The sequence below is a fragment of the Cavia porcellus genome, unplaced genomic scaffold (assembly GCF_034190915.1).
Source record: "Cavia porcellus strain 051 isolate PalLab524CR breed Dunkin Hartley unplaced genomic scaffold, mCavPor4.1 scaffold_31, whole genome shotgun sequence".
NCBI classification, from domain to species: domain Eukaryota; kingdom Metazoa; phylum Chordata; class Mammalia; order Rodentia; family Caviidae; genus Cavia; species Cavia porcellus.
In genome coordinates this window covers 33,722,313-33,748,670 of record NW_026947514.1, presented here as the reverse complement: position 1 = coordinate 33,748,670, position 26,358 = coordinate 33,722,313, and the positions used below count along the sequence as shown (strand labels likewise).

The 26,358-nt window shown below is 40.4% G+C and overlaps 2 protein-coding genes and 1 pseudogene across 15 annotated transcripts in view; 2 read left to right on the top strand and 1 right to left on the bottom strand.

The window, feature by feature from the left end:
• The window catches only part of Zfyve26 (zinc finger FYVE-type containing 26), a 62,945-nt gene extending 47,716 nt beyond the window's left edge, over nt 1–15,229 (bottom strand). The window contains exons 1-11 of one of the 4 annotated variants that reach the window (XM_063241188.1): nt 15,102–15,229; nt 14,759–14,999; nt 14,370–14,679; nt 12,247–12,325; nt 6,817–6,906; nt 3,639–4,161; nt 3,041–3,171; nt 2,114–2,278; nt 1,887–1,975; nt 1,535–1,588; nt 757–920 (exon numbers count right to left, since the gene is read on the bottom strand). In XM_063241188.1, the coding sequence (XP_063097258.1) occupies nt 757–920; nt 1,535–1,588; nt 1,887–1,975; nt 2,114–2,278; nt 3,041–3,171; nt 3,639–4,161; nt 6,817–6,906; nt 12,247–12,325; nt 14,370–14,563 (1,489 nt within the window). In that variant the 5' untranslated portion in view covers nt 14,564–14,679; nt 14,759–14,999; nt 15,102–15,229. The remainder of the gene's footprint in view (nt 1–756; nt 921–1,534; nt 1,589–1,886; nt 1,976–2,113; nt 2,279–3,040; nt 3,172–3,638; nt 4,162–6,816; nt 6,907–12,246; nt 12,326–14,369; nt 14,680–14,758; nt 15,000–15,101) is intronic. The other 3 variants (XM_063241187.1, XM_003472367.5, XM_063241189.1) reach the window with 3 other exon arrangements.
• Nucleotides 15,230–16,853: 1,624 nt separating this feature from the next.
• Rad51b (RAD51 paralog B) overlaps nt 16,854–26,358 on the top strand; it is a 569,590-nt gene continuing 560,085 nt past the window's right edge. For 8 of the 11 annotated variants that reach the window (XR_010044997.1, XM_063241557.1, XM_003472290.5 and 5 more), the window contains exons 1-3: nt 16,953–17,066; nt 23,580–23,665; nt 24,672–24,785. Coding sequence is in view for 10 of the 11 variants with exons in the window: in XM_063241557.1 (XP_063097627.1) it covers nt 23,582–23,665; nt 24,672–24,785 (198 nt within the window). In the remaining variant the exon portion in view is untranslated. Of the gene's footprint in view, nt 16,888–16,935; nt 17,067–17,418; nt 17,535–20,435; nt 20,502–23,579; nt 23,666–24,671; nt 24,786–26,358 lie in introns of those variants that run through there. The other 3 variants (XM_063241554.1, XM_063241555.1, XM_063241561.1) reach the window with 3 other exon arrangements.
• LOC111757552 (Y+L amino acid transporter 2-like) lies at nt 19,367–23,573 on the top strand (annotated as a pseudogene).

Sequence of the window (26,358 nt, the reverse complement as noted above, 5' to 3'; positions counted from 1 at the left end):
TTCTTTGGAAAGCTTTTGTATATATATGTCAAGGCTAGAATTTTAGTTCCTTCAGGAAATCTCTTAAATATCTTTCCAGGAAAAAAATTACAGAACATGGTAACACTGATTTTGCAATCCATTGTAGGTCCTTTAGAAAGTCAAGCACAGCAACATCCAGGCTGAGATATATCTATTGACTATGGAAAGACTGTTTCTCTCAAATGTATGCATCCCTGGTTTGTAAGGCAGCCTGTGACTATGCTATGATAGGATTTTGACAGCAAAAAGACCAAGCTTGTAAATAAGAGTTTTGAATTTCAAGCAAAGATCAAAAGTTAAAATGAGGTTTGTCATTGTTTCAGAAAAATCCCTTAATGTTTCCAAAGAGAATGAAGGAGAGGAAGGAGGGCACATTTTTGTGCTATAAGAAAGCTTATGAGGCACAAAACCATTCACCAAGAATTTTCAAGGACAATGCTGTGAATACAGAGGACAGTTCCCAATTTTGTTTCACTGGGATGAGGGTATGCCAGTGGTTTCTGAGATGATCCTATAGGATAAAGGATGTGGGACTGTGCCCAGGGAACTCCCTATATCTCATCAAGAAAGGGGAAGAGTGGCCTTACATCCCATGAGCTAACAGCAATAATTTGAAGAACACCTGCTGTGCCTTTTTCATGACAGCCAGATAAACCTTAGATCTAGATAAGTCTTACATTGGAGTAAATATGTGCAAGAGGGGATCCTGGCCAAATCATTCCATCAGCACCTCACCATGCTCTTGTGGGAGGTCCTTGGCTGGCATCTTCTGTAAGAACTTGAGAACTTCTTCCTCTCTGAGTGCTGGAAGGTTGGTAAGGTGATGGAGAGAGTAGAGCACTGAGTGGCTGTCTCCACCATGTAAATGACACAAGAGATCTCTCTTTGGTATGGGGTTGCTGAAAGGGAAAGTTGGGAGGTTGGAAGGAGAGACAGGTTATATTATTGTCCTGCAGAAATAAAAGTTGGTTTTTATTTCCATTCTTCTCCAGCCCACAAAACCACAGTTTGACTTCCTTAGACTCTATTTAGTACGTCTGAGGTAGAATCTCTTGTTTATTTATATTCAGGGAGGTACATCTGTTAATTCTACTCCATTTGTCTAGAAAGAACCTAGAAGGGGCCTTTGTGGTAAGTAGGGTCTAGAAAGGACCTGAAGTTTCAGTTTCCTAATTTCTACACTCTCCCTAGCTTTGAACTCACATAAACTTTGCTGGCTGTTACTTTGAAGAAGGGCCCCTCACCACTTCCCCCTCCGCTGATTCTACTTCAAAAAGTGCTGGTGAGGTGAGTGAAGATTGAGAGAGGAACCCAGAGCTAGGATGTCTTCAGGGAAAAGCAGGACTTCACATACAGTTCAGTGAGCATTTGTTGAATGAAAGTATGATCCAAGGTAACATGTGACTAAGGATATGGATGACATTTACTTGCTATGTAATTTTGGGCAAGTTATTTAACACTTCCACACTTCAGCTGTTCTACCTTTCAAATAAATGATAATATCAGCATTTACCTCATAGAGTTGTAGTGAAGCTTGATCATCCAGGTAAAGGGCTTAGAGCAATGCCTGGCATATAGCAAAGTGCGTAGGAAATGTAACATATATTGTTGTTGCTTTTTTTTTTTTTTTTTAAACCATCATCCTGAAAACTGCCTCTGGTTATGGCCTGATGGTCTCAGAGAAGAAAATCATTAACCTAGGTTTTCTTTCTCCTCCTCCCCCGCCCCAGTTTAATAGCTGGAACAACATGACTGGTCAACATCATCAACTTAAAACATTTATGTAGAAGTCTTGAAATTCCCACACATAGGCATAGGGTCAGGTGTGCTGGATGGTGGGAAGGGCTGGCCATCCAGGCCGATACCTGCTGTGCTGTACACACCACTCCAGGACCTCCAAGTGGGTCCACAGTCCATCACAGGCATCCCTCAGAAGCTCATCGCAGGCTTGGTCCTATTTCAGTAGGGAAGAAGATGCTTAATTAGGTATCTGGTATCAGAGACTGTGACCAACCTGGCATTCTGCTGAATCTCAAAGCAAAATGGCACTCACTTAAGGAGCAACCAGCGTAGAGTCAGGAGTGGGCATTACCTGGGTCTTGTGCAGGGTCTGGAGCAGCCGCTTTGCTGACTCGAGGCTCTGGCAGTGTGTCCAGCCTAGGAGCACGAGCAGGTGCCTGAGAGGCCTGAATTCTCTATCCAGTAGGCAGCCAAGGCTTGGGAAGTCTTCCTCTTTCAACAGAGTTAGTGCTGTTACCTGTAAGCCAAAGAAGACCACTGTAGGCTGCAATGTGGACTAGAAGGAGAGAGTTCCAGCATCCTGCTTATTAGGCAAAGAAGCTATTGAGGTCAGTAGGGAGATTTCTGATAATCACAAAGTGAGCAGTGGCAAACAATAAATGTTCACAGAAGCACAAGATGATAATGGAAGCTCTCAGAGGCAAGGAATGACTCCTGATGTAATCCTAGCTCCTAGCACAGTACACAACACACAGGACAAGATTCAGAAATTAAGTTCAGTGGCAATCTGGAAGGAAACATTTTTGATTTTGTTTTTTAAGATATCATCTCTCTATATAGTTCAGGCTGGCTTTGAACTCATTATGTATCCCAGGCTGGCCTTGATGGCAATCCTCCTGCCTCAGCCTCTAAAATTCTAGGATTATAGGCATGTGCCACTATGCCTAGCTTAAAAGAAAACATTTACAGTAATTGCCCCCTCAGCTATGTCATGCAGTGCTACTGTGGTTTTTTCTCTTACACCTTTCAGAAAGCTGAGACATACCTGACATCTTATTCCCCGCCAAAGGACTAACAGAAAGTGACTACAACTATAATTATGACTAGTACTGATTCCCAGAGCCTCGTCTCCTGTGGGGCAGTGGCAGAACCAGTGACTTGCCACTAACTAAGGTACATGTGTCAAATAAATGAGTAGCAGGGAGGAAAGGAATGAAAAAAGCCCAGGAAAAGAGTTCAGGGTCCTTCCATGATGGAGAATGCAGTAAGTTTGATTTACCAGAATCTGCTCGAGGAAGTGCTTGCTGTTGCTCAGGCAGTAGAAAAAAGTCACTTTCCAAGCCTGGGCTGGGTTGGGTGTGGAGAACAGTGTCAGCATTGTCTGCTCAGGGTCTGGATGATCTGGGAAGACTGAACACAAACCAGAAATGGTTTCCTGGGACATCACGAGCTCTTTTTTTCTAAACCAAAGCCCATTCGAAAAATCAACTGATATGAGACTCGATTGTTTAAAAAACTGAAACCAAGTTTCCTATGCTTTATCTTAAAGACACTTTACTTCTCTTAGTAGCTTCTGCAAAGCTCTTTTCTGTTACTGTTGTTACTATTCCCTCCATCACTTCTGTCTTGGGTGATAGGTAAAATGTATAAGAGTCTTGCCCAGTTTTGCTTAGGTTCTCCTGTAAGTGTCCTCAACAAATGAGCATCAGTTTAAAACAGTGGTGGTGAACCTATGGCACATGTACCACAGTGGCCCATTTGGTCTCATTGAAAGTTTTAAAAGGTTTGCCATCACCGGTCTAGAGGAACTTTAGAGAGGCTGGGCATATCAGAATTATCAAAATTAAATAAATAAATAAATGGCAAAAGGAACATACCTTTCCCTGATGTTGTGGCCCATGGTGGCTTTTCCAGGACTTTTTCTGCATAGGTGTGGCTATAAAGGGACAACAAGCCCCGTCCGGCCTTGTGTACTAGGCAGCCAAGCAGCTGTTCCTCCTTTAGGGGACTTCCCTCGGTCCTGCAGGCCTCCAGTAGTTCCTCACACAGGGCACGCAACTCAGCCCCAGGGGACTCTGCAGAGCAACGCAGAGTCTGCAAGCCTCTGTAAATGGCATCAACATCTTCAGGGGGTCCTGAGGCAGGGCCCTGCAGAGCCTGCAGCCCCTTTCGAATAAGGCCCACAAGTGCCTTCTGCAGAGGCCAATGATGGAGGCCAGTGCCATCATCTTCCCCAAACAGGAGTTCCAGCAGAGCCTGTGCTGGCTGGGGAGCCTGCCTGAGAAGATCCCAGAGCACACAGACAGCTTTGGAGGTGAGCCGAGGGGTGCAGCTCTCCAGCCTCTGACTTGTGTCAAGCACAGGGGATACTGTGTCTTGTGCTACAGTCTCGTACAGCTCCTAAACAGAGATAAACAGAAGTGGCAGTCGGGGTGGGGATGTTAGCCAAGTCTAGCATGTTAATACTTCTATGTAGTAGCAAACACTTCCATGAGACTTTTAATGTGCTGGCCCTGACCTAGGCATTTTACACAAAAGAATCAAATTAACCCTTACAACATTAACCACTTAACTATTATTGCAATTCCATTTTACACATGACAAGATTGAGACTCAGAGAGATGGACTCAATAACACAAAACCTCCATGCTCAAGCTAGCCAAATGTGAACTAGTGACCTAAACAAGGAACTGCTAATTCCCAGGCCAGATAGGTAAGGCCTTATGCACATCTAAGAGCACTTAAATTTACTTTTTAAAAGGACATTACATATCAGTTTTAAACTCCTGATCTAAATCTTGGCCATGTTTTAAGGTATAGTCCACTCTGCATTCTTTCACAAAACCTTCCTGTTGTGGTTTGAATGCGCCTCTTGAAATTTCACATGTCAGAAACTTAACCTGTAAATTCATTTATTAATATTTGGAGACAGGACCTTTGGGAGATAATTATGACTAGACGAGGTCACAAGAGAGAGGCCTCATGATGATGCTAGCAGCATTTTAGAAAGAGGAACAGAGACTTAGGCTAGCACACTGCTCCGTTTTGCCATGTGATCCCCTCACATGATGATACCACAAGAAGGATCTCACCAGATGCTGAGCAGGTGTCAGTGCTACGCCTTTCTTCCCAGCCCCCAGAACCACAAACCAGATAGAACTCTACTCTTTATAAATAACTCAGTCTGTGGTATTGTTACAGCCACAGAAAACAGACTAAGATGCTTCGCTAATGGTTCTAATTCACACAATTTAAATGCCATTAAAATTAGGACTATATGGTTTAACTATATAATAGCCTCAGGTGTGTTTTATTTTTTCTCCCAACCAGATGGCGAGCCCTTGAAAGCAAGAATCTTTACATCCTGCCTGAGTGAGGCACAGGAAGAAACAAGGCAGGAAAATAGGTTATACTCATATTTTAGCCCCATGCCTATAGATGGTTCTCAGGGATACTTTTTTTTTTTTTTAAACTGCAAGATCGTAAGTCCTTGACAATAGAAATGAAAGTCTCTACTTTTTTCTTTTCTTGAGACAGGATTTTGCTGTGTAGCCCAGGGTGGCCTTGAATTCCAGTGCTGGGATTACAGATGTGTGCCACCATGCCTGGCCCTCACTTTAAATTCTACTAGAAATGTGTCTTCAACTACTGGCAGGGTTATTAAGAAAATATATACTGGGTTATGGGTATGGTTCAGTGGCAAAGAACTTGCCTGGTATATGTGAAGGCCTGGGTTCAATTCTCAATATGATAAGTATGAGACTTTCTGGAATTACAAATGAATCCAATTTATGAATATACTCCCTTCCCACCCCTTGAACAGAACTCATACATAATTCGGGGATTTACTGTACAAAAAACAAAGAAGGTGAATATTGAGCCTCAGGGCATACTTCAAGTATTTTATAAATTGCAACTGACATATGCTATACAGATATAGTTAATACTTCATTTGAATCCGTTCTTAGAAATCTGAGGGTTAACTATAACACATTCAGTACCCCTATTGTAGAAAAGATAATTCACCAAATATTAGTTCATTTTTCCTTCATATTCTCATCCTCTGCTGGTAAACAATTCAAACACCTTAGATTAAATCCAAGTTAAGTATTTGTTAGGATTTGTGTCAAGATGTCCCCCAAAGCCTCAGGGGGTCTTGGGCTTTTTCAGAGGTAGCTGAATCTAAAGTGTATGATGCTGGAATTAAGAGTGTGTGACTGGTAAATCTATCCACTGATTGGTCTGGCATAGTTCTGGCAGGAATTAAGGGTGTGAGTGCTACACCCACTCTAGGCCAGGAAGTCTGCATACAATATAAAGGACTAAAAGAATCTTGTCCCCCTCCATTGTTGCTTTTGCTGTCTTCTGCTGCCATGAAGTGTTGCCCCTTTGCCATGTGCCACCTTGCCTTGGAGTTAGCTGATTATAGACTAAATAAAACCTCTACAAACTGTGAGCCAAAGAAACCTTTCCTCCTTTAACTTTGGGTGTCAGGTTTTTTTTTTTTTTTTTTGGTACCGAGGATGGAACTTATGATCTCGCGCTTACAAGGCAGGCGCTTCCGCCACTGAGCTAAATCCTTGGCCCCCTTGTGTGTCAGGTATTTTGTCTCAGCAACAAGAAAAGAAACTAAGACTGTATTTCTTCTATGTGAAATGAAAAAAATCCTTAAGGGCCAGGGATATATATTTGGCTCAGCAGTGCAGCACCTGCCTGGCAAGCACAAGGTCCTGAGTTTGATTATTGGTACAAAAAAACCCCTTTAATCCCTGGCTAAACTTAGTACACTTTTTTGAGACAGAGTCTCAGTATGAAGTCCAGACTGGCCTCAAACTCCCACGGATCCTCCTGTCTCAGCTTCATGAGTGCTTATAGTAAGTAATCCTGGACAATGTACTTCAAGTATTCTAAAATCAGGTAAGTTTACCCAAACTCTAGCAGGCCTCTACCAGGCCTTCTTTGAGAATAAGGAATAGCTGATATATTGGAGACCTGTCCTGCTGGATCCTAGAAAGCCAAGCTGACTGCACAAGTGGGCCAAAGATTCCGTCTCACCTTGAGGATGTCTTCTGGAATGTTCTTCTGGAGGTCTTCTGACATAAAAAGAAACTCAAGCTTTCTCCGGTAAACCGCTGGGAGTAATTTCTAAAAGAGTCATAGGAAAGCATAGAGATTAGGCGTGTGCTGTAACACATCGTAAGTAAATATATCTTTCCTGATAGCCTGATGTCTTCTATTTCTCTAAGATAAAGCATTCTAAACCACTAAATTTCTTGGTATATTTTCAGGTACTTTATAAACAAAATTAAACGAGCACAAATCTCTCTTAAAAACTACTATGGAAAGCCCACACTGATCAGCCTTAAACTCCAAGGTTTATTAATTTCATGTGATTTTTTTAAAAAAAGGTTTTACTTTTTAATGTTTCAATGTAATTAGTACATTTGTATGTTTTTTTTTTCCATGTGATGTTTTTATCACTTGAGTTTTCCCCCCAGGGAAAATCTCTTTTACTGTGTCCAGAACACCAAGGTACAGGTAAGTTTGGCAGAATCCTCTTTTAGTCCAAACCCATTTTTGGTATCAACTATCTTTTCCATATGAGTTGTAGATAAAAGTAAAAGGGGTAGGATTTAACATTTTCTAATGTTTACTAAACAGTTACACGCCAGTATCATGCACCATCTGTAATTTTATTTTTCATTTAGTTTCTGAATCAAATAAACCTGCAGCACATAGTTACATAGTTCAAAAATGAACTTTACTAGGTGAAACAGAAAAGCTTTTCATATTATTTCAAACATGAAAAGGAAAAAGTGACCCCGTACTTTTTGCAGTGGTAGGGATCCAACTCAGGCCTCCACATGATAGGCAAGGACCCTATTGCAAATCCACAGCCCCAGCCCAAAAGAAAAGTTGTTTCTCTTTTTAATTTCTTTGATATCAGGAATCAAACTCAAGATTTTGTGCTTGCCAGGGAGGCTCTGCGGTGCTGAACTATATTCCTGGTCCTTGGTTTTTGTTTGTTTGAGATGAGTTCTCACTCTTTTGTCCAGACTGGTCTTTACCTCATGAGCTTAAATGATCTAGTGCTGCTCCATCCCAAACAGCTGGGACCACAGGTAAAGATCACCGCACAGCTCACCCCAGTGTTTGGTACAGAGCCAGGCCACTGGCATAGTCTAATGTAGAAACAGAGAAAGCCTGTGACTGACTTATACACACTGACTTGTCTCACTCCTTAAAACTCAAAGTAGAGTCTCTCCACAAACAAAATAAGATGAGAATCTGGGGCTAAACCTGACAAAGGGTAAATCAGAGACATATGTAAATCAGGCCTCTGGGTAAAACGTCTCAAAGATGAGTTTTATTGAACAGTAAGAAGCACTTGAAGTAGCACGTGTACACGCACCAGTTACAATGCAAGATCATTTTCTCCATCCATGCGGATGATCTAACACATTCTTGGCCCCAGATCTTAAGTCTTACCACACCCTTCCCTATTATGTGCACCAGTGCCATGTGAATGCTTGCATAATACTAATGATTACAAGTTGGTGGAAAAAATTCTGCTGAGAAGCTGAAGGTTACTGGATAATGTTTCTATTGAGGAGTAAGAGGAAAAAATAGGTAAGAAATCTAAGACCCTTATAAGCTGGTTAGGATTTCAACATTTTGTCTAGAATCCTAAGGGCTAATTAGGATGTATTTTTTTTTACTGATGAGATTACTTTAAGCATATTCAGGGTCATAAAAGACTAATACTTCTAAACAAGAATTTGCTTAATGTTTCTAACAACAGATTTCCTTGCTGGAAGAGCAAGGCAAGTTAAATGGAAAAAATAAGAAAAATATGAATATATAAAATTAAAAAAATATACATAGGTCTATATGTTCCCAGCAAAGTAGAACTACTGTTAATGATGTAGGCTATTTTCTATGCATGAATTTCAAATGTAATTTTTCCTAAACTTTTTTTAACCTCATAAAGTATGAACATCCTTTCATGTCACCATATGTTGAATATTGGCACAGCGCTTCAAATAGATATACTTCCATTTATTAACTACTGTTATGGATTAAGAACTGGTGGTCAACTTAACGCCAGCTGGATTACATCAGCATGGCATTGAGCAAAGATGCTCCATCTGAGGAAAGTTGCCAGCATAAATAGGTAGAAAAAAAGGGAGACATTGAGGGTTGAGGTATTAAGGTGTTGCAGCATTGTGGGCTACATGTTGCTGTTTGAGCCATTGGTTCTGGAGAAGCTTTGGTCCTCACACTGAGCATTGCTTCCTGGCTCCGGATGGGAAGACGTCTGCTGCTTGGTCTCCAGGATGAACTCATCATGCTGCTTCCTGGCACGTACCCAACTGTGCTTGTCGGAGGAGCTCAGGGTCCCCATGTTGCTGAGGATGGCTATGGTGCCTTTCAGGACAGCCCTGGTCTTTGTTGTGAGTGTGACTTCTCGGCTCCAGCGTAGAACCCTCATCCCATAGCACAACTCCTTCACCCTGAAGGCATACACTTTCTGGCTTCCACCGCTGACCCTTGGGTCTTCCCAGCATGGATCCATAAAAGACACTGGCGTGAGTCCTTCTTGTGGGCGCTCGACCTCCAGTTGGACTCGTGGGGAGGCATTGTCCTGAGCTCTGGGTTTTTATCTGGACTCATGTGGGACATTGCTGTGGGGGTTAGGCTCTTGACTAAATATTCTATGTCTTTGGTGTTGTGGATAGATTTCCTGCATTTTCCTGTGTTAACTCCCGGTGATCATTATAAAAATAATATTATAAACTCCGTGTCCTAATCTTAATTGTTCTCTGTGTACAACCCCTGACTACAACAACTACTCCTGTACACTATGAACATGAGGATTGTTCCCAGTTCTTTCCTGTTAGAAGCAAAGCAACAAATATTCCTGCAGCTAAAGTTTTGCACACGTGTTTATAGATGTAGAGATAAATCACTGCAAGAGAGAGGCAAGAAGGCAAATGAAGGATAGGAAACACAGAATCATTGCTTCAATTAATAATTAAAAAGCAAGATTTTGGCAGAAGATGAAAGCCTGGAAAAAAAAGAAGCAACTAGTAAGTTCCTAGATGAAGGCAACTCCAGGATAATGTAGAACTACTCCAAGAATGCATGTGCAGAAACTGGAACTTGAGAGGCTGAGGCAGGAGGATCACCAAGAGTTTGAGGCCAGTCTGGACAACCTAGTGAGTTCTAGGCCAACCAGCACTATGTAGGGAGACCCTGTCTCAAGAAATAAAAAGCAACCAAACAACCAAACAAAAAAAAGAATACATGTGTAGTCTTGGTCCTTATACCCTCAGCCTCTCTAAGCAACAGAAATATTTCTACAACTGTTTAAATAAGCAAGCTTTAAAGAACAAATGATCTGTGACAAAACAAGAACTCTTAGTGCTAAGGAGACAGGGAACAGAAATCCACTGCTCAACATGATTGAGCAACTATCCAGCAAATAAGCACCATCAGCATCAAGGACCCAGAGCTTCCACTGAGGGGAAAGTTCATTTGTTTTGACAAATTCCATGTTTGTATTAGCAAGACCTGGAATCAGTAACATGATTTATTTTTTTTTTTGAAGATATTATTTCAGATAAAGTATTTCAACCTTAGCTCAATTTTTTTCTTTTAAATCTGATTCAATTTTCCTAGGTTTCATTATATTTTAATCTTGCTTCTCTTTCCTCCCTCTCTTGCTAGTCTTTCTGACATTTCACTTTCCTAGACACTGACATAAGGCCTAAGGAAGAGATGTACTTAGATAAGTAACTTGTTATTCTTGACAGCTATGTGAAAGATAAATGTCATACAAAAATGGAACTAAAGACAAAATTAATCCAGATGACTGAAGGGAGTAAAAACAATAACAACAAAAATTAGGGGGCTGGGGGTTTAGCTCAGCGGCATAAGCGCCTGCCTTGAAAGCAGGCAGTCGTGAGTTCGATCCCTGGTACCGATAAAAAGGAAAAAGACAAAAAAAAATTAAAAAAAAAAAAAAATTAGGCTACATGATGAGACATTTAAGAAACAATTTCTTTCTAGTTCATGTAAGCTAAAGAAAACGTTGAAGTAGAAAAAGCAGAGGAGTGGGATTCAGACTCTGGTTTCAGCCCCACTTTTGTCAACTGATTTTGTAGTACATCCGTGGGCTAATAATAGTTCCTCACTTAATCTTATCTGAGGTACAGTATGAAATTATATCAGAAATTCCTTTAATAGCTCTCATCTTTGATTATAAACACGGTAAAAGAGCTTTTAGTGGAATATTTAAAACAAAACAAACGTCTTCAACAGTTTTCTTTTCCTATTTGTGTTATATTTGGCAATTTTTCAATCCATGTGAATTATTAAATTACAATAGAATTTCAAGCTATAAGATATATTTCACTGTTTTGGACTAGTGAAAATAAGATTTTTAGAAGAGAAGCCAAACTTTGGCTCAGTCTATTCTGATGTGGGTTCATAAACAATATAGGAATCCAAGCAGCCAAACTGATAATGGAATTTTATTAGCTGAGCTCAGTGACCGCTCGCATAGACCCCTGTTTTAGTCTACCAAGTGGTGGTAAAGAATCACAGGAAATTTAAAGCAAAAAAAAAAAAAACCAAAAAAACTGCAAATCAAGACATCCTTTTGGAAACAATTTAGCTAGAATCTTACATTAATTTTGGCTGACACCTGTATCCTGCTTCTTTGTTGAGCAGGTTAATTTTTCTCTTGGTACAGCTCATTTTGATTTTTCCATGGGATTTCTATTCTAAGTAATTTTTTACTCCACTGTGTCAAATTCAAGGCACAAGATGGCGTTAGTTATGTCAAGCTACAACATTCTCAATAAACTGAGCAATGAATAGATCCAAATGTTATGAGCGCATATTTTAATTGGTATCTTTTCATGTTCACTGAGTTCTTTTTACACACAGAATTATAGCATTTAACAAAATGGCATCACTTCAAATGGCATTAAATGCCAATGTATGTAAGTAAAATGATGAATTTATTTAAGGAGACTAATAATTTGTACTTCTTTTTTGGTATTAGGGATCGAACTCACGACTTTGCACTTACCAGACAAGTGCTTGAGTCACTGAGCTAAATCCCTGCCCCTTAGACAGTAACAATTTAAACAATTATTATGGTCAACACTGAGAAAGAATATGATGGCCAGGCGTGATGGTACATGCTTGTAATTACAGCACTTGGGAGGCTGAGGCAGGAGGATCCTTGTGAATTTGAGACCAGCCTGGGTTACAGAGTAAGCTCAAGGTTATCCTGAATTTATAGTGAGACCCTGGCTCAAAAAAGAAAAAAAGGAAAGAAAGAAACAAAGCAAGCAAGAAACAATATGACCTACTTCACAATAAAGGAAGTAAGACACAAAAGGGAAATTCCATAACCACTCTGAATTCTTCTCTGTTTTGGCCTTGGGAAAGTATTAATGTGAAATCACTTACCTTTTCCTGGGTCAACCATTTTTCCAGTACAAGAAGCCAGAGCCAAGCTAATCTTTGGGGGCTGATGTCCTGCCCAGATCTGTAAAAAGTGAAAAAAAAAAAAAAAGTTTCTATAGACATCTCCTCTTTTGTGATTCAAAACTTAAAATTCACTGCTAGTCTATTTTAAACCTGAACAGGCAAGTTCTAATAAAAAATTTTCAATTGCATAGGACAGTTCAGTAAAATATCAGAATCAGAACAGATCTGGTACCTTTCATTAAAAAAAAAATCTCAATCCTACCTCCATATCCTCCTTTTCAAATTTTTTTTAAAGGTGTCTTGCTGTGTTATTTAGATTGATCTTGGAACTCTCATGTTCAGGAGATCTTTTTGCCTCAGCTTAATCAGTTGCTACCACTACAGGCACATGCCACTGTATCTGGTTTAGTCTTCGTCTTTTTTTTTTTTTTTTGAACACAGGGTCTCACTATGTAGTTCAGAGTGGCTGGCCTTGGGCTCATTTTGTAGCCCAGGCCGGTCTTGAACTTGCAACAATCCTCCTGCCTCAGCTTTAGGAGTGCTGGGATCATAGGAGTGTGTCACCATGCCCAGTCTTGTGTTTAAGCATAATGTTACAAAGAAAATCATAGTAACTAATGCTACCCGAAGTACATTCCTGAACACAGAGAATGAATCAAATATAAAATAAAAAAGGAAATCATAAAAATTTATTTTTATCCATGTGAAAAAAGTTCTAGGAATGCATACGTTTCTTTAAAGTTAGTAATTTAAGCACTAACTTAGGTAGAATCCAAATTTAAGTTTAAAAAAAAGGAAGGAATAAAAATCACTGGTTTTTCCATTCTTAATGTAGTAATACAACACCTACAGAGTGTTAACAGTTAAAGATAAGGATAAACCAGGGAAAGACTAAACAGTACATTTGATTCCTAGTTGAGTACTATTTAATAGCATTGCCAGAAAGCACTTTATTATACACCTAGGAGAGAGAACTCTGGTTACCAGGAGACAAAGAGCGGTCATAGTGCAAATACAAGAAGGAGGGAATTCTTTCGTAGTGAATCAACAGTTCTACCATTATTACCATGGATTACAAGAATCTACGTATCAGTAAATTACATAGAACTAGCAATAAAACATGAATGCAGATTTAAAAAATAGTGCAAAACAAATAAGATCTATTGCATAGCTAACAGTAATGTACCAATGTTGGTTTCCTGGTGTGATATTGTATTATAGCTAAATGAGATGTCACGATTGGGAAAAACTGGGGAAAAGGTACACTGACTGCTATTATACTTCCTGAGTCTATACTTATTTCACAATGAAAGTTTTAAGTGAATTCACTTCAATCTTTTGAAGTGTCTTCAACCTCAATCCCATTAGCAAGAAGACAGTCAGGTTTTTTTTTTTTTTTTTTTAACTAGTGACTGAATCCAGGGCCTTTGCACTGCACTACATTCCCATCCCTTTTTACTATATATTTTATTTCGAGACAGGATCTTGCTAAATTGTCCAAGCTGGGATCAAACTCTTTTTTTTTTTTTTTTTTTGTCTTTTTTTCGGTACCAGGGATCGAACTCACGACTTCCTGCTTGCAAGGCAGGCACTTATGCCGCTGAGCTAAATCCCCAGCCCTTGGGATCAAACTCTTGATCCTCCTCCAGTCTTAGCATCCCAGAGTACTGGGATTACAGGAACATGCCACCACATCCAGCCTTAGGGTTTGCCTTTTTGGAGGCAAACGCTTTTCTTTCTTTTTTTGGTACCAGGGATTGATCTCATGTCCTTGTGCTTGCCAGGCAGGGACACCACTGAGCTAAATCCCCAGCCAAGGCAAACACTTTTCAACGTAGCTACACCATTATCTTTAAGAATAATAAACAAGAAATGGTTTCAGGTACACTTTAGTGGCCAGGTTTAAATCCAATTTCAGAAGATAATCTAAAGCCAGTAAATTAAAAATTAATGGGTAATATTTTACAAGTAAATTTTCAGGGCATGTGAAATATACTTTGCTTCTTTTAATTTTTTAAAGTGTAGTTGAATAGGATACATAGACAGAAGGAATTATGTGTCTCAGGCTCTGAGACCCCCTAGTGGGATGGGAGATTGCTTACCTCAGTAGATCTGGACACAGCACCAGCGCCTTAAGTATGTCTTCTACCCTCTTTGGGATATCCCCATGGGCCTCATGTAGCTGATGGATACATGCCTGTGCCAGCTCCCACTGCCCCCTCCGCAGGCACTCACAGAAAAATCCAAAAAGCTGCTTCTCGGTAGCAGTTTCTTCTTTTCCAAACGGATGATTCATTTTCCCAGCACCGAGTGCAGGGAGGTAGAAAGAGATGCGTTACGCGGAACACATTCTTAATGGTTCCATTCGTGGAGTACTTCCTAAAAAAACAACATATGAGAGAAAGACCGAAGCTAGACAAACCAGTAAGTACGGACCAGACTGGGAAAGCGGGACTTTATTTGCGTAAATGTTTTAAATTTGACACGTTACTATCTCTTCTGGAGCGGTGCCACCTTCTCCAAGGGATTAATCCCATCTCTACGCAGATCCTACATTTAACAACATCAATCGCCGTATTGGCCGGGACTAAGACCCGTAAAACTCTACATCCATATTCTCTCCGGAACGTTTCGCCCAGGCTGGCTCCAAATCCCCAGGTGGTCGATTCAGCAGGAACACTCCTCTTTTTGAGCCTTCTGTTAAGGCAGAGGATTGAACATCAGGAGAAAATCTGTGCCAAAAAAGCAGTGTGGGGTTAGGGGAGTGAAGGCTAGAGACACTTCCTACCGGGGTCCTGGAGGGCGCTCCCATTTCCCCAGCGTCTTACACTCACCTGTTTTAGGCAGCCAAAGCAGTAACATTTCCAGCGCAGCCATGTTTGAGCCGGGTCAGGTGACAGATTCCGCTGTGAACTGTGGTGGTGGAGGCGGGAATGGGGCGGTGGTGATCAAAGAGAGCGCCACTCCTATTGGCTCAATGAAGGGAAGATGCAAATTAAGTGCCATATTTGTTTGAGTCACGTGACAAGATGTCGCCTTACTAAGGAAAGCTAAGAAACTCAGAAAGTTAAAACAACTAGCTACTTGGCTGTGGACCATCTTCCTCAATTATGACAACTCCTCCCCTCAACACCTTTAGTTCTATATTGGCCGAGCAGGTGGCAGGAATAGCTATGCTCATTTTGTTTTCATTTGCTTTCTCTCTAGCACTTGAAGTCAACATTTATGGGGCTGGGTATTTAGCTTAGTGGCATAAGTGCCTGCCTTGTAAGCAGGTAGTCGTGAGTTCGATCCCCGGTACCGATAAAAAGGAAAAAGACCAAAAAAAAAAAAATCAACATTTACATAGGGACTACCAGTGATAGTACTTTCCCAGGAACTGGGGGTTCCCAGAACTAGGAGAGCTCTGTCCTTCTTTATAATTATTCTATTGGGCCCCCTTACAGTCTCAGAACTCTGCAGTCATGTTCTGCTTCACTCTATTCATTTATGGCTTCATTTTTTTGATTTTTTTTTTTTTTTGACAAAGTGGACTTGTTATGTGGTCCAGGCAGGCCTCCGACTTGCTAGCCACCTGTCTGAGCCTCATTAGTGTTGGAATTACAGGTGTATACCACCATACCACCTACATTACAATTTTTAATTGACTGATGTTCTAGGTAGGCCCTGTTTTAGAAGCTGAATAAAATGTGCTTCCTTTTTTTCAAGTGACGGATGTAGGTCAGTAATTAAATTATGGTGGGCTAACTTATGTGATAGAGACAAGGAAGCTGCAGAGGGGAGAACAAAGAATAAGCACAGAGTTTTGGCAAATATAATAATCTGAAACCAATTCTTAACTGTCACGTTTCCTCATCACAGCTGCTTCCTTGTTTGGTTTTTTAACCTTTAATCAGAATCGTAGGTTTCCCCAATGTGTGTGCTTCGATTTGAGCAATTTTAGTCAGCGTTTCCCAAACAATTTCACCACAAAAAGGGCTGTGAAAAGAGCAAATTAAAACCAACAGCTGGGCATACGGGCACAAGCCTGTAATTCCAGCACTTGAGGCACTGTGGCAGGAGGATCTCCACGAGTTCAAGGCCAGCTGGCCTACATAGTGAGACCTGTCACAAAAAACCAAACAAAACTGAAACCACAATATAAACTAGAAAGCTCTCTTCCAAAAACTTCTGTGATAGGTGGTGAACTGTCTCCTATTCTCCAGAAAACATGCTTCTCTGCATGTGTGTTTTTTTTTGCTTGTTTGTTTCGTTTTTTTGGAAACAGAGTCTAGCTATGTAACCTAGGCTAGACTTGAACTCGCAGAAATCCTCCTATCTCAACCTCCTGAGTGCCGATTAATCAATTTTTAAATGCAGTCTTACAAGAAAGAAAATTCCAAGCAAGGTTTTTCCTGTTTCACACTCTCCTTTATGTTCTGGCCTTCGGTTTTGATAATCACTACAATGGGAAACAGCACACTCCTCGCTCCAATCCTGTTTAGAGAGAGCAAACTACAATTCCCAGCAAGCTGCGGAACCAACCTGCGCCTCTGCCCCCCTCTGATTGGGTAAATCGACAGGGAAATCACCAACCCGATCTTCGGTTGTTGCTTTGCGGAGCTTTCCTCGTTGACCTGTGTAAGGGGAGGGGAAATTTTGAAAGTTGGACCCTGTAGACCCGGTACTGGGAAAGTTTTCTGTGGGAGAAATTGTGGGGGAGTGGGTGTACTCATTATTCCTGCTGCCTCCAAGCCCGTGAACACTGATACCGTGGTAGTGAAGTCTCTCTTGGGTGCTGGTCACGCCCCCTTAAGCCGGTAGGGATTCAAGGGTCTCTGGCGCTATTTGGGGAGGAAGGGATGATTGGAAGCTGCACTTTGTTGGAGAAAGCCTTTGTAAAGGAGATTCTGGGTAATGTTATCGCCTCTTCGTTTCCCTACCCCCATTCAGGCACTTTGGGGAGAAATTCAGGGACTGTCTCACTTGAAATGGTGAAGACTGCGGGATCTAGAGTCATTACCTTGGATTCGAACACGGGTCCTCTGTGGGATGCGGTGACTTTGCGCGTTTCTCACCACAGTGCTTCAGTAGCCTTATCTATAAAATGAGGTAAAAACTCGAAGCAGTGGGAACAGTGCCTCCACCGTGAAGGTTTTTCTTTTCTTGCAGGTGCAAAGGAGAGAGGTTAGTCTTCAGGGCTGCATTAACTCCCCTCTGCTGAAAACACATAGGCAGGCTCACACGCATACACAGAAGAAACACACAGAAGGCGTCCTGACGCGTTGGTAAGATTATGGTACAAATATGTACACAGTAAGGTGGAATCATTGGAGAAAGGATGAAAGCGACTGTGGGGACGGTTTTGTGGAAGAAAGTCAGGCAGAATGGTGCTTGAGTATTCTTATGGATATCTTTATGGCTGGAGAACAGGTTATGTAAGGGGCACCAAATGCTGTTTGTTGAATGCATTGATGATGATTGATGACCTTGAGCACTATGGTGCCAGCCATTACCTCCTACAGGCTTATTGAGTAGAAATTACAATCACTATTGTTTTACAGATGTGGAAACCAGTGTACTGGGAACTTATATGACTGTCAGGAAAGCCAGGATCAGAGTCTCACAATCTGATGTATGAGTGAGAATGAAGTAAGGGATCCAGGTTTAAAATTTTTCAAAATAAGTGTGGAATTTATTCTGTGGTCTGGTGGTGCCAGAGGACATTTTAAAGGATGAAAAGTGGCTTTTTACCAGGCTACTTCTGGTAAGAAGGTGACACTGACCTGACCTTTTCAGGCCAATTTCAGGCTCCTTCCTGTTTGGAAGGAGGATGCTTCTGTTGCACATTTAAATAGCATGCTTACTGCATGGCTTTGTTTATTTGTGTACCTCTCTTTCCATCTCTCAAGTGTGAGTACTCAAAGGGAAAGAAATATACTAAAATGATTCTTATATCACAGAGCTTAGGAGAGTCTGCTTAAGAAGTGTTTTTGGGAGGAACAAATACAAATGAATGGAGAGTAGGTTGGATTTATTTTCCTCTTCTTCCACTTCCTCCTCCTCCTCCTTTTGTGTGTGTGTGTGTGTGTGTGTGTGTGTGTGTAAAATAAGAAGTGACCAGAGTTAGTATGCTGTGGTCCAGGCAAATGGTGGGAGTGATCCATCCAGGCACAGGTAACAGAATTGGTTATTGTTAAAGTTTCTATATTTTCCAGTTTACAGTTTCATTTATTTCTTTTGATTAGTTGAATTAATCAGTTTAAGTGGTTATTATTGCCTAGAACTACCTGATTTAAAAAGACACTAGGTAATAACATAGCAGATAGAGATTACTTGGTAAACTTTTCTGTTTAGAGAAACAAATTGATACTAGTACATTCTCATTTTAAAAGGTAAGTGTACATGTTCATGCGCTGTGTTTGTGTTTTTGTGTCAGAGATTTGCTGTGATTAGAGAATTTAGATATTACATATAAACGTGGAAGTAAAAAATGTCAATTCATAATTATATTTACTTCTGAAACAATGAAAGTTCACATTTCAACTCTTTGCAGAGGATGGTTTGCCACCTCAGTGATGAACAGACTTTTCTTTGCATGCATTGTTAAAGAAATCACAGCTCTCCAAAGAAACATTTGAGTTTAACTGCCCACAGCCAGGTATAATAAGAGTACGTATAAGTAGAGAATACAACAAAACAGTTTTAGTTTATCAGTAACACTCATAATAATAATAATAATAAAATCACATTTGACTCATGTTTGTTCTGACTCCTAGAAAAAGATTAAGTATGGTTATGGACTTGAAGTAGAATGTAATGGTTAAGTGAATAGGTGTCAGACTGTGTTCAAATTCTGGATCTCCTGTTTACTTTTTATTGTGACTGGATGATTTCTAGGTTAGTTTTCTTATATATGTCTTTCTTTCTTTCTTTTTCTGGTTCTAGGAATCAAACTCACAACTGTGCGCTTGCCAGGCAGGCACTTACCCTACTGAGCTAAATCCGTGGCTCAGTTTTTTCATATATGAACATGAGGTTAATCTACTTTCCTCAGGCCTTTTGAGAATATTAAGTGTGATAATTAAGGTTAAGCTTTGGAACAGTGCTGTCTATATGGAAGGTACTTAATACATTTAATTATTAGTATAGTGCAATAATGGTGAAGACTTCTGGGGATACTATTTAGAAATATGCCTTGAAGGGAAAGCATGCTGGCTGTTCCTGGCCATCAGGAGAGATTAAATGACCAAACAGACAAATGGAATTAGCTCTTGTTGTAGAGACTTCATTTTCTTCTATGTGCCTGACCTGTTTGTGATGAAGTAAGTTTTGAATGTGTGATTTTTTTTCACTTATTTTGTGACACAACCCAGTAAACACAGGGGTGTAACAACTATTTACCATGGAATCCAGAGAGACTGGGAACCCAGAACTCACCTATTACTTTGTCTGTGAGGCGAGCCACTCAGGGTGGAAGATACCAGCTTACCACCTTGAAGGTTCCCAGAAACTATGCAGCTGAGGAAGAAGTGTTCCCTGCTGAATAGGTGACACAGTTGGTTTACAAGTCTTTGTGTCACCTATGCGTCTGTTATGATACTCCTTATGGGTTATTACTGGTCATGTGGGCCACTGGTAGACTCATCTCCTTTGTGGATGTCCTTTGTTATGTAGAGCTGGGGACCACCATCACCAGTGCAGAGACCAGTCATGCTTATATTCTAGAGGTCTCTGGGGGCTTTGTTGGGTTCATCCACCTGTGGACCTCACTGCTAATTATTGAACCTATCAGTCAAGGTATCATCACTATCACCTTTGTCCACTATATCATCCAGCCTTCCTTCCTTCACCTGTTATCACTACTACCTGGTCTCTTGTCTCTTGATACTGCTTGCATGTGTCTGCTGACATATGTGAATTGTGCCTCTGTCAAATGGGTTACACGAGTGTAGGACATGTTCCCTTATGCCAAGGTCCTATGCTCATTGTTATCATTATTAAGGGCCTTGTTGAACTGCCGGGAATACTTTGAGCACTTTCAGGATGCCTTTAAGTTTTCCTCCGGGGAGTGTAAAAACCTCTGTCTTGCCCTCTTTTCTACTCTCTTACTCAGATTGGGATACCCTTAATTTTGTAACAGAAGAAATAAAAAATCCAGGAAGAAATTTCTCTTGGCCATTGGAATCTATGCCAATTGTATGCTTGCCTACATCCTGACCAATATGGCCTATTACACAGTGCTGGGCATTCAGGTATCCTTAACAGTGATACTGTGTGACATTTGCTTGCTAAACATTTGGCATGGTCAGCTGGATCATCTCTGTTGCTGTTGGCATGTTCTGCTTTGGTGGGCTTTATCTGTCTTTCCTTCATCAAGCTTGGTCTTTGTGGGCTTCTGTGAGGACTGTCTTCCAAATCTGTCTTGCTCTACATTGAACATTTTACACCTATTCTTGCTTTATTGTTCAGTTCCACTATGGCACTCACCTACCTCATTGTGGAGAATATTTCCCTGCTTATCAATTACTTCAGCTACTGGTTTTTTGTAGGCCTGTTGTTGGACAGCTGTACTTGCAATAGGATGAGTCTGAGGGGCTCCTGCCTCTCAAGCTGAGCCTATATTTTCCCATCATGTTCTGGTCATTGTGCCTCTCTTCAGTGATGGCATCAGCTCGTGAATTGGCATTAAAATATCCCTGGCTGGTCTTTGTCTACTTGATGGTGTTTATCTGCCAGAGTCCTGGATGCTAATCTTTATTTGGAAAGTCCTGGCTGCTATTACAAGGGTCACCCAGCAGCTTTGTTTTTTTTTATGTAGCCTTACTGAGCTGGGTGTAACGAAGGACAGAAAGGTTCAAAGGAATACTGACTAGAGGCTAGAGGTGATGCCCTCTAAGGCCCGGAAAGCTGGCCATTTGTGACCACAGGCACTAAAGTCCAGATAATAAGACTGGCTGCACCCAACTCTCCTGAATTAAAGGAGTCTGTTGATCCACATCCAGAAGGGCAAAAGAGCAGTACTTACACATTGGTAAGCTATGGGAGGCTACTCAGGGTTGGGGCCAGCCTGAAGGTGGGAACCTCAGGATGGAAGGAAATACAGGAGCAGAAGAATGTTGCTCTTGGTGAGTAGGGACAGCTCCGACAAGTGCTTATTTAGTAAGTTGTGGTGGGGTAAGAAGGAATGGTAGGTTGATGACTAGGGCCGGTGGTTTACAGCTATTTGAAGTCTAAACTAGGAATCTCTGTAGAGAGGCTGATTTGTTATCAAGTCCAGCCACCTAACTTTAGATGCTTGAAATGCTGCCATTTCTTTCACTGGCTCAAATTTTTTCTCTGGGAAGAGGATTGTATTTCTTTCATTTTTATTTGTATTCGAGAGACATGAACAGCAAAGCTTTAACTAATATGAGGATGGTGTTTCTTCCATTTCCTCAATTCTGTAAAAGGAATATCACTGTCCTGAAACTTCACACCCAAATAAGCAGTTAGATTGATGGGAGGGAGTATTTTTTAGGGGCCATGTACTTGGAGAGCTGCAGGATCTCTGCATTCAGCTTATCTCCTTTAAGAGCTCCTGCCTAAATGACTGACTGACTGCATTTGCTTGGCTCATATTTGTAGTTATAGGGCCTCTGGGTCCATAACAAGTTGGCACTCAACTGTGCCCTTTCTAGCTGGAAGGCTGTGCTTCAGTGGAGGCTGTCAGTCCCAAGACAGGATAGTAAAATCTTTGTTACTTCAACTGAGAGGAAGCAGCACTGCACCTAAGTGGGTGTGCTATTGCTGCCACCAAATTCAAACTCCTGGATTCTATTATTTGCTGATGTTTAATCCAGAGCACCAATTCTAGCTAAATATTAGTTTTTTCTATAGGATGAAATAGGTTATGGTTACAAGTACCTGAAAACTGAATCTGTCTTCAGACATGATTTTGACAACACATTTTGTGCTTAATTGTGCATGTTCTTGTCATGTCTTACCTATAAAGGTGAACTGTAAGGCTTTAAAAAAAATCATGCTCCTGTTACACATCAGTATATAGACAGGTCAGTGTATTGCTAGGACCAGGTGCAGGTCCAACAAGGACAGGTGAACACATTTAAATCAGATGTCTGATAATCTATTTTGAAGGATAACTTTATTTCATTGAGACTTTAGGTCTTTGTTCTAGTTGATAGGAAGTAAATCTCTGGGTTTTTGGTATGAACATTGAGTGTTGTAATGTTCTGGAATTCAGATAGGTCACCTGAAATCTATAGCTATGAGTGACTTAGACCTACATTATGTTTGTTCCTCTTTGTAAGGGCAGGTGTGAGGGACTGCTGTGCAGACCTGAGCCAGTCCATCCTGGAGCTGTGGAGCTTTTTGGAAACTCCATGTCAGACTTCATCCTCTTTTTTGTCTTTGGTACTACACTTCGTTTACACTCCTAGCTGCCTTGGGGTTTAATATGTACCTCTTCTGCTAGTCTCTGTCCCTTGCCAGAGGTTTTGTGGGGCTGCGGCCTCAGGAGGAACTTGATACTTGGGGAACTTCAATTTTTGCCATGTAGAGATCAGTGAAGATTCTGAAAGAACTGCTTAAACCTACATCAGCATTCTGAAGTGGTCTTGTTTTTCTCTGTTGTGTGATGAAATGGGGACTCCTACTTAAAGATTCTGTGGCCCTGCCTTTGAGTAATTTCATTTTGTACAAGAAGAAGGTTGAAAAATTTTATTTTGTAGAGTGTTTTGGATAGTCCATATCTTAGTTGCTTTTCTCTCATTGCTGAGACAAAATACGCAACACCCAAACGTAATAAGGGAAAGGTGTCCTTAGCTCATAGTTTGTCGAAGTTTCAGTCCATAATTGACTGGGTAGCATGGCTGAGGGATGACAGTTCATAGCAGCAGAAGACAGCAAAATCAATGACTGAACTTTTATAAGGTTTTTTTTTTTTTTGGTCTTTTTGTTTTTTATCAGTACCAGGGATCGAACTCACAACCACACACTTGCAAGGCAGGTGCTTATGCCGCTGAGCTAAACTCCCAGCCCCTCAATGACTGAACTTTAACAGCGTCTTTCTGCCCCTTTTATACTCTTATGTGGGCTGCTGGGATTAGGGCAGTGCCATTCCAATCAGTGGCTTGATCCAGCAGTCACCCTCTTTTGGTCTCTGCATCCTTAATCTCAGCATCACACCAGTCAATCACACAGTCTAGATTTAACCACCTCTGAAAATCTCTGACTGCATGAGGCTTTGTGGGATATCTAGACACAAACTATAACAGCCCATTTGCTATCATGTTATTTAATTATTTTTTCTTTTTTTTTTGCTGGATCTGGAGTCATGAGTAACAAGAAGCTAAGACGAGTGGGTGTGTCACAAGAACTGTGTGACCGTCTGAGCAGACATCAGATTGTTACCTGTCGGGTAAAATTTACTAATTTTTTTGCTAAGAAATTTTAAGTGCTACTTAACTTTAAGTATAACCTATTAACTTTTAAACCTGGAGTACAAAAACTTAGTTTTGCAAAAAATAAAGTTAAATAATTGTGCTTTTCAGTGATCCATTTAAATTCATTTATTGAAATTAAATTTGCTTGCATTTTTAGGGAAGGATGGTCATGGTGTACCATGAAGTACCCTTGTCCTACTTACTGGGGTTCTAGTGAAGTTTTATCCACTTAAGAGAAATTGTGTAGTTCATGAGAAATATGACTTGGGTGAGGAGATGGTATTCAACATGGATAATTTCTCCCAGAAGAGAAATTAATATTTAGGACTACTGTTTTAGAACCATTTTCTTATTGATGGGGTCTGAGAAATCTATACAGTATATGTTGTATTTTTAAGCAAAATAGTGACACAGACTTGAAGGTAAGATTTTATTTGAGGATTTTATCCTGAGTAAAACGTATTTAGCTGGTACAGTAGCGCTCACGTTAATAAACACTATTACTTGGGAGGCTGATACAGGAGTATTGCCAAGTGCCAGTCCAGCCTGGGCATGTTATCCAGTCTTTATCTCAAAAGGACTGAGGTGGTAGCTCAGTAGTAGAATGCTTACGTAGCATGTGCATGCCCTGGGCTCAATTCTCAGTAGCCCCCCTCCAAAAAAAAGATAGGCTTTCAGAACATATTGTAATCTTTTTGAATTGTTTGGACTATTAAAGATGTCTTTTGTCCTTCTGTTATACATTTAATATTTGTGTTCATATTTTAATGAACATATATTTATATTTAATGAACATATTTTAATTGAACACGAGGCCCTAGACTCAATTCCTACTGCTGAAAAAAAGCATAATTCTTTGATCTGTGGTAAGTTATACTTATTAGATGTGGACAGCATTAATTGGACATTCCCTTTTTCTTTCTGATTCCAATATCTTTATTATACACATACGTTTAAAATTTTCTCTTTATATCTCTTTAGGACTTTTTATGCCTTTCCCCACTGGAACTTATGAAGGTGACTGGCTTGAGTTATCAAGGTGTCCATGAACTTCTGCGTATGGTCAGCAGGGCTTGTGCCCCACAGATGAAAACGGTATATATGAAAATATATATGAATATCTATATTTCTTTTATGGTTTGACTATGAAACAATTATCTCATTTAAAATCTTTTGGGATGAAGCAAAAGTAGAGATGAACACCTCAAAAATACTTAATTAGTTATTAAATAAGAGCATTTATGAAAACTTTATTTATTTATTTATTTTTGGTATTGGGAATCAAATTCACAATCCCCAGTCCAATTCCCACATTTTAAGAACTGTCTCTCATGAGCTTAAATACATAAATGTTTAGGGGCCAGGGATATGGCTTGCCAGCGCAAGTGCCTGCCTGGCAAGTGCAAGGGCATGAGTTCAATCCCTGATACCAAAAAAAAAAAAAAAAAAAAAAGGGAATTGTGAAGCATCAAGAAGTTTTATGTTTTTCTGCAGGCAATAGTCACATTTGAAAATGTCATCTTTCTCTGTTAGGTAGGATTTGAGGACCTTATGGTTATATTATAATCTTTATTATTGAATATTCCTTTGTCTGTGATAATGACCTTTACTGTACTTACTCTGTACTTATTTGTATACATTGTTGAATGTATTCTTGCTTACTAATTGAATAATGGTGGGGAAAATATGGAGGAGCAAAGCTGCTTACCTCAGTGTGGCAGAGAAACAGAAAGAAAGAACAACAACTTCCCAATGTCTACTTCAAGAGCTTAGCCACGGTGATCCAACTTCCTACTTCTAGGCCCTGTTAAAGCAGAGGTATCGTGTTTTAGTATAAGAAGTAAAATTAATAGGAATTGATGATTGTTTAGCTATGGAAAGTAGAAAAGTATAGGATAATGTCAGATGATTCCCTGACCCTACCTCCCAAAGGTCCCCCTCCCCCCCAGTAACGCCATAGTCTACTGATCAAGCCTTTGGCATACAAGCCTTTTGGAGGATATTTAGTGTACAAACCACAATGAGCTCTCTTTGTTTCATGAGAAAAGAAAGTTGAAATAGTATGTGATCATTTTGTGACTAGATTCAAATTAACGTACTGATTTGAAAGTTATACAGGACTAGAAAAACCTTTTAATTTGACATCTATTACTTTAATCCACTTTGAAGCAGTTCTGCAAGTCCTCTTTTGTGTCTTTGTGAGCTGTGATACCAAATCTGATGAATACTGCTGCTGATTGCCATCCAACAGAAAGGCAAACTCCTAAGAACATTATGGTGGCTGGGGATTTAGCTCAGCGGCATAAGTGCCTGCCTGCTAAGCGTGAAGTCGTGAGTTTGATTCCCCAGTACAAAAACAAAAACAAAATAAAAGCATGGTATGTCCTCATCCATTTTATTCATTGGTTGTGGTACCCTGCAGCTTCTGGCTTTTCCCCCAAAGTCAAAATGAGTAGAAACAGTGTCTTACTTTTCTCTTGTCGCTGAAACAAAATACCCATTGCCCAAAGTTAGAGGAGGAAAGGTTTATTTGGTTCACAGTTTGTAGAGGCTTCAGTCCATATCAGCTGGCTCCAGGGCAGGGTGGCACATGGCGGATGAGCAACAGTTTGTGATGGTGGAAGACACCAAAAGCAACAAGAGCAAAAGTCAGACTTTGAACAATATG